The 20,360-nt window shown below is 37.5% G+C and overlaps 1 protein-coding gene across 4 annotated transcripts in view; it reads left to right on the top strand.

Moving 5' to 3' along the window:
• The window catches only part of SEPTIN10 (septin 10), a 98,164-nt gene that overhangs the window by 61,309 nt on the left and 16,495 nt on the right, over nt 1-20,360 (top strand). For 3 of the 4 annotated variants that reach the window (XM_037167145.2, XM_037167146.2, XM_053665261.1), the window contains one exon: nt 11,911-12,043. The exons of the other annotated variant lie outside the window; for it this stretch is intronic. In XM_037167145.2, the coding sequence (XP_037023040.2) occupies nt 11,911-12,043 (133 nt within the window). The remainder of the gene's footprint in view (nt 1-11,910; nt 12,044-20,360) is intronic. 4 annotated transcript variants of the gene reach the window in all.

Below are 20,360 nucleotides of genomic sequence, written 5' to 3'. Positions count from 1 at the left end.
TTTTAACCCCTGGCTTATTTGGCTTAGCATAATGCTTTCCAGTTCCATCCATGCTGTCACAAAGGATAGGAGCCCCTTCTTTCTTTCTGCTGCATAGAACTCCATTGTGTAAATGTACTACAGGTTTTGATCCACTTATTTACTGAAGGGCACTTAGGTTCTCTCCAATACTTGGCTATTGTAAATTGCAATGCTATGCATATTGGAGTGCATAGGTTGTTGTGCATTGGTGGTTCAGGATTCTTAGGATATAATCCCAGCACTGGAATTGCCGGATCAAAAGGCAGTTCCATTTTTAGTTTTCTGAGGAAATTCCATACTGTTTTCCATAGTGGTTACACCAGTGTACATTCCCACCAACAGTGTACAAGGGTTCCCTTTTCTCCACAACCTCGCCAGAACTTGTTGTTTGTTGATTTGTTTATGATGTCCATTCTGACTGATATGAAGTAGTATCCCATTGTGGTTTTAATTTGCATCTCTCTGATAGCTAGTGATGCTGAGCATCCTTTCCTATGTCTCTGGGCCCTCTTTATGTCCTCCTTGGAAAAGTGTCTGATCAGGACCTTTGCTCATTTTTTAATTGGGTTGTTTCTTTTCATGGAATGGAGTCATGTGAGTTCTTTGTATATTTTGAAGATCAAACTATTGTCCGAGATACAGTGGCAGATATGTTTTCTCATACAGTTGGTTCCTTTTTCATTTCATGAATGTTTTTGTTAGCTGAACAGAAGCTCTTTTATTTTGATGAATAAAAAACAGAAGCTTTTTATTTTGATGAAGTCCCATTTGTTTATTCTTTCCTTTATGTCCAGTGCTCTCAGGGACATATCAGTGAAATATTGTTCTGGAATATTACTGTGGACTATCTGAGATTTTCCTGCCTCTGCTCTACTCTAGGACTTTTATGGTATCACAAGTTATGTTTAAGTGTTTTATATATCTTCAGTTTATTTTTGTGCATGGTGTAAGTTGGTAGTCAAGTTCATTTTTTACATGTAGCTGTCTAGATCTAACAACATTTATTGAAGAGGCTATTTTGACTCTATTTTATGTTTCCCCCCCTTTGTCAAATATTAATTGACTGTAGAGACTTAGGTTTATTTCTGGGCTCCATATTCTGTTCCACCGACCTGTCTGTCTCTTCTTATGACATCACCAGACTGTTTTGTTTACCATGGCCTTGTACTATATTTTTATGTGAGGTATGATGATCCCTCCTACTTTGTTCTTCTTTCTCATAATTGCAGTGACTGTTTGGGGTCATATATGGTTCCATATAAATTTTTGAAATATTTGTTCTATATCTGTAAAATATGTGATTTTATATTTTAAGAGCAATTGCTTTGCATATATAAATTGTTTTGGGTAGTGTGGACGATTTGATGATAATTCCTCCAGTCCATGGACATGGTATATGCTTCCCTTTATTTGTGTTTTCTTCAATTTCTTTCTGCAGTGTTATGTACTTTTCTGAGTGTAGATCTTTTACCTTCTTGATTGGGTTTATTCCTAGGTACTTTATATTTCTTGTTGCTAGCAAATGGGATATTTTCCGCCTGATTTCAGTGTACAAAAATACCTTCAATTTCTGCATATTTACTTTGTATCCTGCTGTTTTTCAAATTTACATATTAGGTTGAGTTGTTTCTTGGTGGAGACCATAGGATTTTCTATGTACACTACCATGTCATCTGCAAACAATTACAGTTTTACTTCCTTCTTTTCAGTTTAGATGCTTTTAGATTCTTTGATGCTTTTATTTAGATGCTTTTAGATGCCTTTATTTCTTCTTCTTGTCTGATTGCTGTGGCTAAGACTTCAATACTATGTTGAAGAGAAGTGGTTAAAGAGGACAACCTTTTCTTGTTCCTAATCTTAGTGGGAAAGCTTTTAGTTTTTGTCTGTTGAGTATGTTTGCTGTAGGTTTTTCATATATGGCTTTTATATGTAAAGGTATGCTCCCTGTACTCCCACTTCACTGTTTTTATCACAAATGGCTACTGTATCTTGTCAAATGCTTTTTCTGCATCTATTGATATGATCATGTAATTTTTGTCTCACCTTTTGTTTATGTGATGTATTATGTGTATTAATTTTTGAAAATTGTACCATCCTTGCATCCCTGGGATGAATCCCACTTGAACATGTATAATTTTTTTGATGTTTTTCCGATTGCTCTTTGCCAGTACTTTGTTGAGAATTTTAGCATCTGTGCGCATCAGCAATACAGGCCTGTAGTTTTCTTTGTTTGTTGTATCTTTATCTGGTTTTGGGATTAGGATGATGCTGGCTTCATAAAAAGAGTTGGGTAGTCTTCCCTCTTCTTGGATTTTTTTGAATAGTCTGAGAAGTATAGGTCTTAGCTCTTCCTTAAAAGTTGTGTTAAATTCTCCTATGACACCGTCTGATCTAGGGCTTTTGTGTGTTGGGAGTTTTTTCATTACTGCTTCAATTTCACCAGCTGTTATCAATCTATTTAGGCTTTCTGCTTCTTGTTTCAGTTTGGAATATTATATTTTTCTAGAAAATTTTCCATTTAACCCAGGTTTTCAAATTTGGGGGCATGTAGTTGTTCATAGTTTCTTATAATCCTTTGTATTTCTGTGGTATTAGTTGTAATTTCTGCTCTTTCATTTCTGATTTTATTTATTTGAGACTTCTCTCTTTTTTAATGATGAATCTTCTTAAAGGCTTATATCAATTTTGTTTATCTTTTCAAATACCCAGCTCCTAGATTTATTGATACTTTGAATTGTTCTTTTACTCTCTTTGTCATTTAATTTTGCTGTTATCTTGATTATTTTCTTACTTCTACTTGCTCTGGGCTGCCTTTGTTGTTGTTCCTCCAGTTCTTCTAGGTGTAGGGTTAGGTCGTTCATTTCAGATGTTTCCATCCTTTTTTAGGTTGGCCTGTCTTGCTATGAACTTCGCTCTCAAGACAGCCTTTGTTGTGTTTTATAGGTTTTGGACTGTTGTGTATTCATTTTCATTTGTTTCCAGAAACATTTTCATTTCTTCCTTGATCTCATTATTAACCCATTCATTGTTTAAGAGTATGCTATTCAGTCTCCATGAGTTTTAATATTTTTGAATTTTTTTCCTTGAGATTGGTTTTTTGTTTCTATTCCTTGTGTGTCTAGCCCCAGGTATGAGAAAATGCTTGATAAGTTTTCAATTTTCTTGAATTGGGTAAGGCTTTTTTGTGTACTATCATGTGGTGTGTCTTTGAAAATAATGTACATTTGAAAAGAATCTGTATTTTGCTTGTTTGCAATGAAAGCTTCTATATATATCAGTTAAGTCCATTCGATGTAAAGTATCTTTGATGTATTCAGTTCAACAAAATCCTTGTTGATATATTGTTTGGAAGATCTATCCATTGTTGACAGTGGGGTGATAAAATCCCCTACTTAATTGTGTTGCTATATCTTTCTTGAAGTTCTCCAAGAAGTTTCTTTTTTTTTTTAAGTCTGTTTTTTTTGTTTGTTTGTTTTTTAATATTTTATTTATTTATTTTTTCGAGAGAGGGGAAGGGAAGGAGAAAGAGTGGGAGAGAAATATCAATGTATGGTTGCCTCTCATTTGTCCCCTGCTGGGAACTGGCCTGCAACCCAGGCATGTGCCCTGACTGGGAATCGAACCGTGATACTCTGGTTCGCAGGCCCGTGCTCAATCCACTGAGCTACGCCAGCCAGGGCTTCCAAGAAGTTTCTTATACATCCCTTATACAGTGGGTGCTCCTTTGTTGGTTGCATATATGTTTATAATTTTTATGTCTCATTGGTGGATTACTTAATTGCGTATTATGAAGTGTCATTCTGGGTTTCTTTTTATGGCCTTTGTTTTGAAGTCTATTTTGTCATATGTAAGCACTGCTAACCTGGCTTTTTTTTTCCTGTCCATAAGTTTGGAATATTTTTTTTCCAACACATCACTTTCAGTCTATGTAGGTCTCTTTTTCAGAGGTGGGTCTCTTGTAGGCTGCATATGTGTGGGTCATGTTGTCTTATCCATTCAGCTACCCTATATCTTTAGGTTGGAGCTTTTAACCCATTTACATTTAAGGTTATTATTGATAGGTTCTTCATCACCAGTTTCCTCCTTTTGTACCTTTGTTTCACCCTCTCACTGTTTTTCTTCCTCTTCTTAAAGCAGTCCTTTAGCATATGTTACAATGGTGGTTTGGTGGAGGTGTGTTCTTTTAGCCCTCTTTGGTCTGGGAAGCTCCTTATTTCACCTTCCATTTTAATTGAGCACCTGGCTGAATAGAGGAGTCTTGGTTGTAGGCCTCTGCTTTTCATTACTTGGAATATTGCTTGCCATTCCCTTCTGGCTTATACTGTATTGGTTGAGAAGTCAGCTGCTAGCCTTATCGGGGCTCCCTTGTATGTTACTTCCTCTTTCTCTCTTGCCACCTTTAAGATTCTCTCTTTGTCTTGGAATTTTGCCATTTTATTTAGGATGTGTCTTGAGGTGGGCCTCTTTGGGTTCCTCTTGACTGGGGCCTTCTCTGCTTCCTGGACTTGTGTAGATTTTTCTCTCATCAAATTGGGGAAGTTTTCCATCATTACTTTTCCAAACAGGTTTTCTATTCCTTGCTTCTCTTCTTCTCCTTCTGGTATCCCTATTATACAGTTATTTTTCCATTTCATGTTATCCTGCCTTTCCCTTAACCCCTCTTAATTCTTTTTTAGTCTTTTTTCCTTTTCTTGCTGTTTTTGAGAATTTTTTTCTACCTGTCATCCAGTTCATTGATTCAATCTTCTGCTTCATCCAGCCTGATTTTGATTCCTTTTACTGTGCTCTGCAACTAAGAATTGTATTCTTCATTTCCTCTTGGCTCTTGTTGATTGTTTCTATATCCTTTTTTATGTTGATATCATTTGCATTGAGTTCCTCATAGGTTCCCTGTAGTTTCTGGTGATTTGCATTGAGTTCTTTGAGCTTCCTGATAACCATTGTTTTGAACTCAGTATCTGATAGTTGACTTGCCTCTGTTTCATTTAGCATTCTTTCTTAGGATTCCTCCTTTCCTTTTCATTGGGGTTGCTTATTTGTCTTCCCATTATTTGTAAGACTCTTCTTGTTTGTCACTGCTCCTTAAATTGTTCTGTTTTGACTTTCTGCCTTTGTGATGTGAACTTCTATGGTAGGAGACCTGTGAGGTTCAGTGGTGCAGTCTTTGATCTCCTGAATTTGATGTTCTTAGGATGCCCTTTATGCCTTTTATGCTGGTTCTGTGGATATAAGTGGGCTTTGTTTGTTGTTGGGCCGTTCTTTGGTGGATCCTAACCTCCAGCTGATTGACTGAGGGTCACTCCACCCACCAAGTCTTGTATGCTGTTGCTATGTGCTACCAGAAGAAAACCACAAAGCCCAGCAAACAAACCCCCCACTCAAAAAAAAATTACTGCCCCTCACAATCCCACTATCAACAGTAAATGAACCAATATTAACAAGTATATAAAGAGATTAAGACCCTTATAAGAAAGAAGAGTGGATATGAGATGACCTACTGAAAAAAATGATTTTGCCCTGTCTGGTATAGCCCAGTGGATTGAGTGCAGGCCTGCAAACCAAAGGATTGCAGTTCGATTCCCAGGTAGGGCACATGCCTGGGTTGCAGGCCAGTTTCCAGCAGGGGATGCATGAGAGGCAACCATACATTGATGTTTCTCTCCCTCTCTTCTTCCTTTCCCCTCTAAAGATAAATAAATAGAATCTTTAAAGAAAAAAGAAAAGTGATTCTAAGAGTTAGAGGGAGGAGCACTAATAAGAGTTTGGAGTTGGAGCAATGGAAGGCAAGAAGGTTAAATTCACATCGTGAATAAAAAAAAGAATGAAGATTCTGGAGTGGAGTACAAGAAGGGAAACATACAGTATTAGGTTTAAATAGAAATTAAAATAACATAAAGTAAAAGGGGGAGAAAGAAAAAGGAAGGAAAAATGTTAAATAATTAATGAAAATAATAGGAGCCAAATTGGAAAGAAAGATCCATTGGAGGACTATCAACAACAACAAGCTGAAATTAATATAGGTGGTATGGGAATAAGAGGGGAAAAGAAACAAATAAAAATATAAGAGATGTTTAGAGGATTGGGACAATTTTTCTAATGATAGAGGGAGAGGGGATACTAAGAGTGAGGGACAAAAACTAGACTAAGTGAGGGAAAAATTAAATATTGGTATGTAAAGGAAAAGGAAAAAAAGGAGAATAAAGAAAAATAAAAGGGCAAGATGAAAGAGAAATAGAAGAAAGACAAAAAAGAAAAAACAGGCTAAGGTGACAAAATTAATGTTTGAGACTAAAAAAGAGTAGGAGAAGGGACCAGAAAATTTGATATTTGAAACAGCAAATTGGTGAAGCTCTCGAGATAACATTGAAAAAACAATGCAACAACAAGTACCCTACCCACAACCAACTAGCAAGGATTGTTAAAGGTGGAGAGAGAATGTGGGTATTTTAAGAGCAGGTTAAAAGAATGTGAAATGACTCTTGACAAGAAAATTGGGTTTGTGTGTCTTGATGGGGGAGAAATAGTAAGAGTTCAGAATGGAAACAAGTTATAGCAAGAGAGAAAACAAAATTCAAAATGAAAATAATGTGAGGAAAGATGAAGATAAAATGGGCTAAGAAGAGGTTGGGGCAAAATATGTGAATTGAAATACACTCTAGTATAAAATCTAGTGATTTAATATATACAAACTCTCTGGACAAGAAATGAATTTTTTAAAAGCTACGCAGGAAAGAAAATACTACAAATCTTGGACAAGACCACAGTGGCTTTTGTCTCGGTAACCTCTTGTATTTACCATGTTTTTTTCTTTCTGGATCCACTTCTGGTGATGTCAGATGACATCCCAGTCAGACCTTAGGCAGCCTGTTTGATATTTCCAGGGATCTGCTGTCTCTGTGTGTCTCCTTCAATTGTTAATCTGGTCAGTCTGCCCTCCGTAGTCAGGTTTAAGCACTGTTTGGTGGGCCTGAATCCTTCCTGGGGTGAGGAAGGATTCATTGTTTCCCTTCAGGCTGTTGCTGCTTGGAGGGGAGTGGTCTGTCTGAGTAGGATGGTTGTTACTGTATGGGGACCCAGTGGCTAGAACCACTGGAATAGGAACCCAGCAGCTGCTCTCTCAGTTCTGTCCCCAAGAGACTGTCCACAGTCTCTCTTCAAGTCTCTCTAGTCCAATGTGCCCCTCCTTTGCCAGGGATCTAATGTTGTGGCTGACTCCTTCAGTTGTTAATCTAGTCACTCTGCACTCAGCAGTCAGGCTTAAGCACCACATGGCCAGACTGGACCCTCCTGAGGTCCAGTCTGTTGTTGCCCCTCAGCTTATGCTGCTCAGAGGGGAGTTGTCTGCCTAAGTACAAGGGCTCCTTGTTTGTGGGATGACTCAGCATTGGGAGCCAGACGTCTACACTCTTCAGTTCTCTCCCCAAAGCTTCAGTCCTTAGTTTTTCCTCAGGCATCACCAGTCCATTCCACTCCAACCTTTACCAGAATCCAGGGGAAATGGCTGCAAATAAAATTTTGCATTGACCCTTTAAATCACTCTTGAATCTCCAGCCATCTGTCTCTCACAGAGAGCAACCCTGCTGCTTTTCACTGTGGATTGTTATTGGTATGCTTTTGGGGCTCTGGTGCTCTGGGCTGGGAATCCTAGCCTAGAGTTCAAACTCCATTCCTCTTAGGGGGATCCAGTAGGTCTCTCAGTTATTCCTCCAGTGCTGCCACCTGTGGGTGCCCGTTCAAGTCTCCACTGTACTCCTTATGAGACAGGTTGTGCCAAAGCTCATCCTTCTGTCTATCTGATGTTATATGGCTTCTCTCTTACTGTTGCTCCAGTTGTTTTTTCTGAGTGGTTTTTCCACAATTGAGTTCTAATTCCAGATTGGACCTATGAGGATGTTACTGTAAGTTCCATTCAGTCCTCTGCCATCTTCTCCCACTCCTCTTCCTGAAATGTTTTGTAGAATTCTCCTGTGAAACCGTCCAATCCAGGGCTTTTGTGTTCCAGGAGTTTTTTTAATACTGCTTCGATGTCACCAGCTATTATAGGTCTGTTCAGGCTTTCTGCTTTTTCTTTTTTTTTATAATATTTTATTATTTATTTATCTTTAGAGGGGAAGGGGGGGAAGGAGAGAGGGAGAGAAACATCAATGTATGGTTGCCTTTTGTGCGTCCCCTGCTGGGAACTGGCCTGCAGGGAACCGGCCTGCAACCCAGGCATGTGCCCTGACTGGGAATCGAACCATGAGCGTGTGGTTCGCAGGCCAGCGCTCAATCCACTGAGCTACACCAGCCAGGGCTTTCTGCTTTTTCTTGATTCAGTTTTGGAAGATTATGTTTTTCTAGAAATTTTTCTATTTCACCCTGGTTTTCAAATTTCTTGGAATATTCCTAGTAATTTCTTACAGTCCTTTGTATTTCTGTGGTATCAGTTGTAATCTCTTTTTCATTTCTGATTTTTTATTTGGATCCTCTCTCTTTTTTCTTGATGAATCTGCTTAAAGGCTTATTGATTTTGTTTATCTTTTCAAAGAATCAGCTCCTGGATTTATTGATCCTTAGAATTGTGCTTTTAGTCTTTATGTCATTTAATTTTGATGTGATCTTGGTTATTTCCTTCCTTCTACTTGCTCTGGGCTTTGTTTGTTTTTGGTCCTCGAGTTCATGTAGATGTAGGGTTAGGTTATTTATTTGAAATGTTTCTATGTTTTTAGGTAGGCCTGTATCACTATGAACTTCCCTCTCAGGACTGCCTTTTCTGTGTCCCATAAGTTTTGGACTGTTTTTGTGTTCATTTTCATTTGTCTCCAGAAACTTTTTGATTTCTTTGTTGATCTCATCATTAACACATGCATTGTTTAATGGCATGCTATTCAGTCTCCATGAGTTTGAATGTTTTTGAGGTTTTTCCTTGAGGTTGGTTTCTAGTGTCGAGCCCTTATTGTCTGAAACATAACTTTTTGTGTCATAAATGTTTGTGTCTTTGGAACTCTCAATAAATTCATAGTTAATTTCTAAGCATTTAGTCTGCAGTAGAAATGGAAAAAGTCCATCAGGCTTAGTAAAACTAACAAGGATTGGAGTATTTTTCTTGGTTAACATGAGCATGTGAGAATTATTTTTCTTCCTTTTTGGTTTTCAACTTTGCTTTTAATTGGTGATATTTGCAACTATACTACTATATTATATGCATTAAGCATTCATGACAACTAGTTACTTTTATACTAGAAAAAGGAGTAGTATAACAAAAAAACTGTTTTTCATTTTTGTTTGATAAATAAACCCATTATAGTAAACAATAGTTGATTAGTTTTACAATACTATATAAACCATTTCCTTTCAGATCTAAGGGTTTCTTTACCATTTTTTGAAATATAGTCTAGGTTTCTGTACTTGCAGTTAGGTTTATAATTTACATTGTCCAAGTTAGAAACCACTGTGGTAAGATGGGAAATGTGCAGCGCAGTCATTCTTTTGATCTTTTGCTGAGGCTTCCCTTCAGTGTAGTCTGTTTATGGTAGTTAGGAAGATGGCTTTTGGCTGGTCTTATCTGATTTGCACCTCACCTTTTAACTTACCAGCTGTGTTACTTTAGGCAGATTACCTCTCTGAGCTTTAGTTTTCTTACTTGTTCTTCATGGTTGCCATTAGTTGTCATGAATTAGGTAGTGATAAGAGTCCAGAAAATTGCCATGCTCATAGCAACTGTTCAGTAAATGTTAGGTCTTTTTGCTGGGTAGATTTATTTTGCTCCTAAGCAACTCAAGTGCTAATATGAATACATTAATGAGAACTTTTTAAAACTTAACATTTGATATGAATTCAAGATGTTATTTAAACCAAGTTTGTCATTAAAGACTACCAACCCTGTGTAGGACCAGCCAAATGTAAAGTTTCTGAAAATGATGAAAGTAGCCAGATAGATTTAGACTTTAGAGACATCTTTAAAGTAAGACCAAAACAAATACTGAAAAACAAGAAACCTGGTAAAAAGTAAAATGCCCCCTTGAGATTTGAAGCATTTATGTGGTTATCTAGAATATTTTATATATTTATAAGCTTTACTCTTTTTTAACTTCTTACTGAATTTATTGGGGTGACATTAGTTAATAAAATTATGTAGGTTTCAGGGGTACAAGTCATCTATATATTGTATTTTGTATTATAGAAGAAGGCCATCCCAAGTCAGGGTTTCTTCTATAACCATTTATCTTCTTTGCCCTCTTCTACCTCCCCCCACCTCCCTTTCCCTCTGATAATCACCATACTGTTGTCTGTGTCTGTGAGTTTTATTTTCATTTGCTTAATCAACCTTCTCCTTTTTCACCCAGCCTCCCACCCCCCCTCCCCTCTGACAGCTGTCAGTCTGTTCTCTGGATCTGTGAGTCTGTTTCTGTTTTGTTTGCTAGTTCATTTTGCTCATTAGATTCCACATATGAGTGCAATCATATGGTACTTGTCTTTCTCTGATTGGCTTATTTCACTTGGCATAATGTTCCATCTAGGTCCATCCATGCTCTTACAGACAGTGTTTAGTATCTGTTCCTCCTCTGAATACCTGCTATGTATAGTACACTCATTAGCAGCCATGATGACTATTGTGCAACATTTCTTACACTATTTTTCCTTGAACTTATAGAATTCTATACTGAAAAGATTTATTTCCCGTTATAATATTTAAAACTAGTAAAATTTCTTAATTTATCATATTTCAAATTGGACAGCCTTTATTCTGCTTGGTTAAATTCTGCTTTATTCTACATCCTGACAATTTCTGTCATTTAAATGAATGAATATTTATTCATTTGACATGAATGAATGAACATCATTAAATGAGTATTTATGAAGAAATTGAAATGTCTGGAGAGCTCTGCTGCAGAAGTGGATTGCTAAGATGATGATCTATTACAAGAGAGGCAGATGGGATATGTCAGGAGAGAGATGTAAATGAAGTGCCATGCAAGTGCTTGGAAGAACAGTTAGCTCTAGTTGGGGAGGCTGGAAAAGACTCTGGTGGAAGTTGCATTTGAATTTGGCTTTAGGAAGAGCTGGGTAGCATGAGGGGTGGGCTCGGAAGAAGGCAATGACATAGGAAGCAGAGGAGATGCAACAAAATAAAGCACGAAGTGAGTGGCATTTTAGAAGCAGTGAGTAGGTTGGTATGGCTGGAACTTAAGGTGGTTTGGATTTTTTTGGTAAGAAATGAATGTGGAAAGGTGGGATTAGGCTTTATTGTTAAGTTTCGTAAGTGTTCTTTAAAAGATGTGGAGCCTTGTTCTGCAGATAACATAACTCTAATGCAGAGAAAAAAGATAGTGGGCTCTGTGGTCTTGGTGAAAAATTTTAGGAGTGAACAAGGAACAATGTGAAAGAAAGAACTAAAAGCCCAGAGATCAATTACGTGATTATTGCAATAGTGAAGATAGAAAATTGCAAACATCAAGTTGGGCTATAACAAGATTGCTGTAGCCATCCTAAGGCTGGATTTAAATGATGTGTCAGGGTCACAGGCTGAACTCAAAGACCTTGGTGATCAGGTACAAGGATAAGGGAAATGTCAAATATGACTTCAGAACTTTGAGGTCAGTTTCCAGACACAATGACACCAAATTAACAAAGATTGAAAGATGACTTCCTCTGATGTGAAATGAGAGTACTTACAGTGAAGGACTTGACAAAGCAGAATTTTCAAAATTCTAGTGCTCTCTGATAGCTGTAGCACTCGTGGCTTTGTATGATTCCCACTATAGGAAATCTCGTGTTTCAGTTGCTGACACATGGTATAAGAAGATGTTGATACATGGTATAGTTATGAAGCTTAACTTGAAATATTTGAATATTTGCAAATTTGTTACACCATCGTTTTAACATGAGAATATTACAAAAACTGTTTAGTCTTCAAGAGACCTATGAAGCCAAAAGACACGAGTTTTATGGGGAACTCCACAGGAAGGAAGAAGAGATGAAGCAGATGTTTGTGCAACGAGTGAAAGAAAAAGAAGCCATACTAAAAGAAGCTGAAAGAGAGGCAAGTGCACTAGTTTAATGGGATTTGCATTTTTAGGTGTCCTATTAATTTGGGGGATTTATCTCAAGAATTTAGTTGAGATGCATTTGTAGAGTAGTTAGTTTTTAGTCTTTAAAAACTAGCTATTTTAATACATAGTCTTTTAAAAAATCATAGACTGAAATCAAATGAAAATTTTGGACTTAATGAGCACATGGTCATCCTTTACAAGTGGGTTACCAAGGACTTGTAATAGAACGGTTTACTGAGAAGTGTTTTAAATATCTTAACCATGAGCCAGAAATGTTTTAGCTCTGGCTTGATAAAGTCTTGTTTTTTTTTTTTTTGAGAGAGAGTTTTTGAGAGTTGTTGGCATTGTGTTTTGCTGTGAAATAGATAACTATAAAAGCTGTTTAAGAAACTTTTTGAATTTGAACTCAGGCTTTCTGGGTAAGCTTCATGGTGTAGATGGCCTTTGGATATAGCCTTGGTACAAGTAAACATTAGCAGTGAATTCCTGCAGTTTTGTTTGCTTTTCATTCTTCAAGCAACAATTTTAGTTTTATTTATGTTAATCTATTTTCTATAAACCTGCAGACCTAATTGCAATGGCTACTATTAAGCCATTTAGGTGAGGCTCAGAAAGGATGAGCTGAAAAAAAGGGTTTCTAGGAGAAGACAGAAATGTTAATACAAATGAGCTTTATAACACAAGAGTTCCTGAAGGGACATTTGTAATTTAATTTTACATTAACTTGTACTTGAAATAATAATAAACTTATTATTCGAAGTATACTCACACTACTTGATATTTAAATAGTAAACGGTTTAGTAAAATTAATACTCTACTAAGTATATCCTATTAGTAATTTGAATTTTGATCTTTTCTTTTGAAAAAGTTGAAATAATAGGAAAGCAAAAGTACAGAGTAACCCTGTGTCCCTCCCCACACATAGATTTAGCAGTGGACATTTTGTCATTTTTATTTTAGTGTGTATGTGTGTATCTGTGTGGGTACATACATGTGTAATTTTCCTTGGTCATCCAAAGCTGGTTGCAGACATCATGGCACTTTATCTCTGGGGATATCAGTGTGCATCTCTAAAGCTTAAATGTATCTTTCTTCATAACCATAGTAACAATATCATGCTTTAGAAAATTAGTAGGAATGCCATAATCTCACCTAATTTCCAGTCCATATTAAAATTTCCCCAGTTGTCTCAAGACTGTCTATTATTGTTTCTTTTTGTATGTTAATTTTTTATTTTTGTTTTTGAACCAGAACTAAATCATATGTATCTTACTGCATTTGGGTATTCTGTTTCTTTAGTCTCTTTTAAACTAGTCACTAGTTTGTAATTGCTTTTAAATACGAATATTGAGGAAGGAGTTGTGATGAGTAAGAAAATAGAGATGCTGATATTCTGTCTTTTTTTTAAATTTAGTTATTTTTCAAGTACAGTTTTCTGTTTATTTCTCCCATCCCAGCCCACCTTGCCCCGTGTTCCCCACCTCCCTCCCATTTCCACCCCCCTTAGTTTTTGTCCCTGTGTCCTTTATACTTGTTCCTCTAAATCCCTCTCCTTTCTCTCCTTAAATTCCCTCCCCCTCCCCTTTTGTCTCTCTCCCAATTCCCTATTTCAGTGTCTTTGTTTTTATTTTGCTTGCTTGTTTGTTTTGTTGTTTAGCTTCCTGTTAAAGGTGAGATCATATGGTATTTGTCTTTCAATGCCTGGCCTATTTCACTCAGCATAATGCTTTCCAGTTCCATCCATGTTGTTGCAAATGGTAGGAGCTCCTTCTTTCTCTCTGCTGCATAGAATTCCATTGTGTATATGTACCACGATTTTTTGATCCATTCATTTACTGATGGGCACCTAGGTTGCTTCCAGCTCTTGCCTATTGTAAATTGTGCTGCTATGAACATTGTGGTGCATAGGTTCTTTGAAATTGATGTTTTAGGATTCTTGGGATATAATCCTAGCAGTGGAATTGCTGAGTCAAAAGGCATATTCATTTTTAGTTTTCTGAGAAAATTCCATACTGTTTTCCATAATGGTCATGCCAGTCTGCAATCCCACCAACAGTGAACTAAGGACCCCTTTTCCCCACACCCTTTCCAACATTTGTTGTTTGTTGCTTTGTTTATGATAGCCATCCTGACTGGTGTAAAGTGGTATCTCATTGTGGTTTTAATTTGCATCTCTCTGATAGCTAGTGATATTGAGCATCTCTTCATGTGTCTCTGGATATTCTGTATGTCCTGCATAGAGAAGTGTCTGTTCAAGTCCTTTTCCCATTTTTTAATTGGGTTGGGTGTCTTCTTAGAGTGGAGTGTTGTAAGTTCTTTGTATATTTTGGAGATTAAACCTTTGTCTGAGGTATCATTGGCAAATATATTTTTCCATAGAGTTGGTTGTCTTTTTAATTTAATACTGTTTTCTTTAGCCACGCAGAACTTTTTATTTTGATGAGATCCCATTTGTTTATTCTTTCCTTTATGTTCCTTGCTCTAGGGGACATATCAGTAAAGAAGTTGCTGCGTGGAATATCTGAGATTTTCTTGCCACTGTTCTCCTCTAGGACTTTAATGATGTCACGGCTTATATTTAAGTCTTTTATCCACCTTGAATTTATTTTGGTGTATGGTGTAAGTTGGTGCTTGAGTTTCATTTTTTTGAACGTAGCTGTCCAGTTCTCCCAACACCATTTGTTGAAGAGGCTATCTTTACTCCATATTATGTTACTGCCCCCTTTGTCAAATATTAATTGACTGTAGAGAGTTGGGTTGATTTCTGGACTGTCTGTTATGTTTTATTGGTCTATGTGCCTGTTTTTATGCCAGTACCAGGCTGTTTTGATTACAGTGGCCTTGTAATACTGTTTGGTATCAGGTATTGTGATCCCTCCTACTTTGCTCTTCTTTCTCAAAAGTGCAGCTGCTATTCAGGGTCGTTTATGGTTCCATATAACTTTTTGAAATGTTTGTTCTATGTCTGTGAAATATGCCATTGGTACTTTAATAGGTATTGCATTGAATCTGTAAATTGCTTTTGGTAGCATGGACATTTTGATGATGTTAATTCTTCCAATCCATGAACAAGGTATATGTTTCCATTTGTTCGTGTCTTCATTGATTTCTTTCTTCAGTGCTGTGTAATTTTCTGCATACAGGTGTTTTACATCCTTAGTTAGGTTTATTCCCAGATATTTTATTTTTGTTTTTGCTATATTGAATGGGATTTTTTTTTCTTGATTTCTGCTTCTGCTATTTTGTTGGTATGCAAAAATGCTTTTGATTTCTGGATATTGACTTTGTAACTTGCTGTGTTGCCAAATTCATTAATTAGTTCGAGCAATTTTGGGGTAGAATTTGTAGGATTTTCCATGTACACTATCTTATCATCTGCAAACAGAAAGTTTTGTTTCCTCCTTTCTTATTTGGATGCCTTTTATTTCCTTTTCTTGCCTGGTCACTGTGGCTAAAACTTCCAATACTATATTGAATAGAAGTGGTGAAAGTGGACATCCTTGTCTTGTTCCTGATCTTAGTGGAAAAGCTTTTAGTTTTTGCCCATTTAATATGATGTTGGCTGTAGGTCTCATATATGGCCTTTACTATGTTGAGGAATGCTCCCTCTATTCCCACTGTGCTGAGTGTTTCTATCATAAATGGGTGTTGTGCCTTATCAGAAGCTTTTTCTGGGTCTATTGATATGACCATGTGGTTTTTGTCTTTGCTTTTGTTTATGTGATGTATTACATTTACTGATTTGCGAATATTGAACCATCCTTGCATCCTTGGGATGAATCCCACTTGGTCATGGTGTATGATCATTTTGATGTATTGTTGGATGCGATTTGCCAATATTTTGTTGAGGATTTTAGCGTCTATGTTCATCAGCAATATTGGCCTGAAGTTTTCTTTCTTTGTTGTGTCTCTATCTGGTTTTGGAATTAGGATGATGCTGGCTTCATAAAAGGAGTTAGGGAGTTTTCCATCCTTCTGGATTTCTTGGAATAGTCTGTGGAGAATAGGGGTTAGCTCTTCCTTCAATGCTTTGTAGAATTCTCCAGTGAAACCATCTAGTCCAGGGCTTTTGTGCGATGGGAGTTTTTTGGTTACTGCTTCAATTTCTTTTGCTGTTACTGGTGTGTCCAGATTTTCTGCTTCTTTTTCATTGAGTTTTGGAAGATTGTATTTTTCTAGAAATGTGTCCATTTCCCCTAGGTTTTCAAATTTCTTGGCATACAGTTCTTCATAGTAATTTCTTACAATCCCTTGTATTTCTGTGGTATCAGTTGTAATCTCTCCTGTTTCATTTCTGATTGTGTTTATTTGTATCCATTCCCTTCTTTTCTTGATGAGCCCACTTAAAGGCTTGTCTATTTTGTTTATCTTTTCAAAGAACCAACTCCTGGATTCATTGATCCTTAAAATTGTGCTTTTAGTCTCTATGTCATTTAGTTCTGCTCTGATCTTAGTCATTTCCGTCCTTCTGCTTACTCTGGGCTGTCTTTGTTGTCGTTCCTCGAGTTCTTGCAGGCGTAGGGTTAGGTTGTTTGTTTGAAATGTTTCTATCTTCTTTAGGTAGGCCTGTATTGCTATAAACTTCCCTCTCAGGACTGCCTTTGCTGTGTCCCATAAGTTTTGGGTTGTTGTGAGTTTGTTTTCATTTGTTTCCAGAAACTTTTTCATTTCTTCCCTCATTTCATTCTTGATTCATTCATTGTTTAATAGAATACCATTCAGTCTCCATGATTTTGGGTGCTTTGGGTTTTTTCCATTGGGGTTGGTTTCCAGTTTCAGGCCCTTGTGGTCAAGGAAGATGCTTGGTATGATTTCAATTTTGTTTAATTTGTTGAGGCTTGTTTTGTGTCCTATCATGTGGTCTATCTTTGAGAATGTTCCATGTGCATTTGAAAAGAATGTGTATTTAGCTTCTTTGGGATGAAGAGCTCTATATATATCAGTTAAGTCCATTTCATCTAGGGTGTTGTTTAATGCCACAATATCTTTGTTGATAATTTGTTTGGAAGATCTGTCCATTTTTGATAGTGGGGTGTTAAAATCCCCGACTATAATTGTGATGCTGTCAATATCTTTCTTGAAGTCCTGTAAGATTTTCCTTATATATTTGGGTGCTCCTATGTTCCATGCATATATATTTACGATGTTAATGTCTTCTTGGTGGATTCTTCCCTTGAGTATTATAAAGTGATATTCTGGGTCTCTCTTTATGGCCCTTTTTTTTGAAGTCTATTTTGTCTGATATGGGAATTGCTACCCCAGCTTATTTTTCTTGTCTGTTTTCTTGGAAAATTTGTTTCCACCCTTTTACTTTTAGTCTGTGATGTTCTTTTGTCCTGAGGTGGGTTTCTTATAGGCAGTATATGTGTAGGTCATGCCTTCTTATCCATTCAGCTATTCTGTGTCTTTTGATTAGAGCATTTAATCCATTTACATTTAAGGTTATGTTTAATAGGTACTTATTCATTGCCATTTTTGTACCTGTATTCCTCTCTGTCTCTCTCTTTTCCTTACTTTCCTTAAAGCAGTCCTTTTAGTATTTCTTGCAAGGCTGGTTTGGTGGAGGCATATTCTTTTGGACTTCTTTTGTCTTGGAAGCTCTTTATTTGTCCTTCTGTCTTGATTGAGAGCCTTGCTGGGTAAAGTAGCCTTGGTTGTAGGCCTCTGTTTCTCATTACTTGGAATATTTCTTGCCATTCTCTTCTTGCTTGGAGTGTTTCCATTGAGAAGTCAGTAGCTAACCTTATTGGGGCTCCCTTGTATGTTACTTCTTTTTTCTCCCTTGCTACCTTTAAGATTCTCTGTCTTAAAATTTTGCCATTTTAATGATGATGTGTCTTGAAGTGGGCCTGTTTGGGTTCCTCTTGATTGGGACTCTGTGTGATTCCTGGATTTGTGTGACTTTTTCTCTCTTCAAATTAGGGAAATTTTCTCTCATTACTCTTTCAAATATGTTTTCTATCCCTAGTTCTTCTTCTTCTCCTTCTGGTATTCCTATTATTCGGATATTATTACATTTCATTTTGTCTTGCATTTCTCTTAATTCCTCTTCATTCTTTCTGAGCCTCTTTTCATTTTCTTTTTCTTTCTGCGAGATGTTTTCTACTTTGTCCTCCAACTCGTAAATCCGATCCACTGCCTCATCAATTCTACTTTTGAAACTTTCTACTGTGTTCTTCAATTCGGAAGTTGTATTCTTCATTTCTTATTCTTCCTTGCTGATAGTTTCTATTTCCTTTTTCATGTTGATATAGTTTGCGGTGAGATAGTTGTAGCTCCCCTGTAGTTTCTGGTAGCTCATTGTGAGCTCTTTGAACTTCGTGATAACCAGCGGTTTGAGTTCAGTATCTAATAGTGGATTAGCCTCTATTTCATTTAACAATCTTTCTGAAGTTTCTGCTTTTTCTTTCATTTGGGGATTGTTTCTTTGTTTCCCATGGTTTGAGACTCTTCTTGTTAGCCTCAGCTTCTAAAATTGATCTGTTGTGACTCCCTGGGTTTACGGTGTGTACTTCGGTGGTATGATACCTGTGAATTTAGTGGTGCAGACTCCTTTAGGTATCTTGATGTTCTCCATCTCTACCTACTCCTTTTTTCGTGTGTGTGTGTTGTCAGCTGGAGGGGGAGGCAAAATGGTTTATGACAGCAGAAAAGTATGTAATGATATTTACAATCACAACCTATAGAGATGAGATAGGCGATCTTTAGGCTATATATAGTATTAACCATATTCTTCAACCCAAGTTGCCTCTTTAATGAAAAAATGAACAAAGGATAAGCCTGTTGTTGAGAAGGGAAGGCTTGTTAGTTGGAACTAGAAAGCAGTGAGGTTGCAGATGGTCAGATTTTGAGGTAAGGTGAGAGTAAGGTGTAGTGTGTAATCAAGGAGAGTTAATTACTCCAGTAATAGAATTCAGGAACTTGTAAAGTTCCTGAGTAGATTTGAGTTCTGGTAGATTTGTTGTGAAGTATTTACAATTATATAGAACAGCTATTATTTACAGTTGTATTAGAACAACAGTCGAATGACTGACTCTATGAGATCTGTCTGAATAGGGTGTGTAGAGCTCCGGGTAGTGTGCTAAAGGCAAACAAGAGGTATGAAGTATAGAAAATTAGAAATATATTGTGGAGGACAGGACAGAGGAAACCTGTCTAATAATACAATAAAACCAGCCAAGACTAAGAAGCCTATACAGAAGGAGGAGGAATACAAAGATACTATTTGAATATAAAAGAAGCGAGAATGATGAAAAATAATAATACAGGTATGCAGCAACTTGTCGCTTCTCTGCTATAGGAAAGTGAACTTTGTCTCTCTGTCTCTATTGTTGAGATGCCTTCTCCTGGGGTCCCACTCTGGTCTTTTCACAGTTCCCAGTTGTTTGTGTCTCTTGTGGGTAAAAGAAAACAAAGCAACAAACAAACAAAAGATAATAGCACAAAAAAAAGGCAAGAGAAGGGAGGAGAAAGTGATAAGTTTTGACAGAAGAGAAGAAGGACTAAAACATGAAAAAAAGAAAGAAGAAGATCAAAGTAGTGAAAGATAAAGCAATAGTAAAATTAACAATCTATAAGATTACTAATAAAATTTTCTAAAAAAACCAAAATACCCCAAACAAACCCCCTCAAAAAACAAAACAAAAAACCTTCCCTCATTGGTTTTAAACTGTCCAAACTGGTTCTTCTGGTTGCAGCGGGACCTCTCTATGGCCTGGGTTGCCAGCATGCACCAGCCAAGCTACTAGACTGGGATATGGGCACCAGTGCACCTGGCAGGCTGCCTGGGCCCCTTGGTCTCTGACTCGGTATTTCCTCTCTGCCAGGCTGTGTAGGATGCAAGCCAAGCCATCCCAGGAGAGCACCTCAGTCCACTTTCAAAAAAAAAAAAACCTCTCCTGACAGCCTGCTTCTCAGCCCAGCCCAATCCCCAGCCAGACCGGTGACAACAATGCGTCTTTCAATTCACCCGGGCTGATTACCACAGAGTCCAAAGACAGACACAGCCCTTTGTTCTTGTTTCTCTCTGTGTAAACTCAAGTAAACATGCCTTTGCCTGGCACTGCCCAGATGGGGAGAGAGAAAGCTGGTCACTTGTGCTGGTCCCTGTGCTGGTCGCCTACCACCGCTGAGTGTTCCAGCTCCCTTAGATGACTCCTAGCAGCAGCACTGGGGCCGCAAGTGTCCTGGCTCCAGTAGATGACTCCTCTGGCGCCCAGGCCCGCCTCAAGGGCAGCAGCACCAGAGTGCCCAACCCCGGGCACTGGTCCCACTGCGGCTCCTGTCCACTCAACTCCCCCATAGTCA

Source organism: Artibeus jamaicensis, unplaced genomic scaffold (genome assembly GCF_021234435.1).
Source record: "Artibeus jamaicensis isolate MK-2021 breed Jamaican fruit bat unplaced genomic scaffold, CSHL_Jam_final contig_399, whole genome shotgun sequence".
Classification (NCBI taxonomy): domain Eukaryota; kingdom Metazoa; phylum Chordata; class Mammalia; order Chiroptera; family Phyllostomidae; genus Artibeus; species Artibeus jamaicensis.
This window is presented reverse-complemented; position numbering and strand designations above follow the sequence as displayed.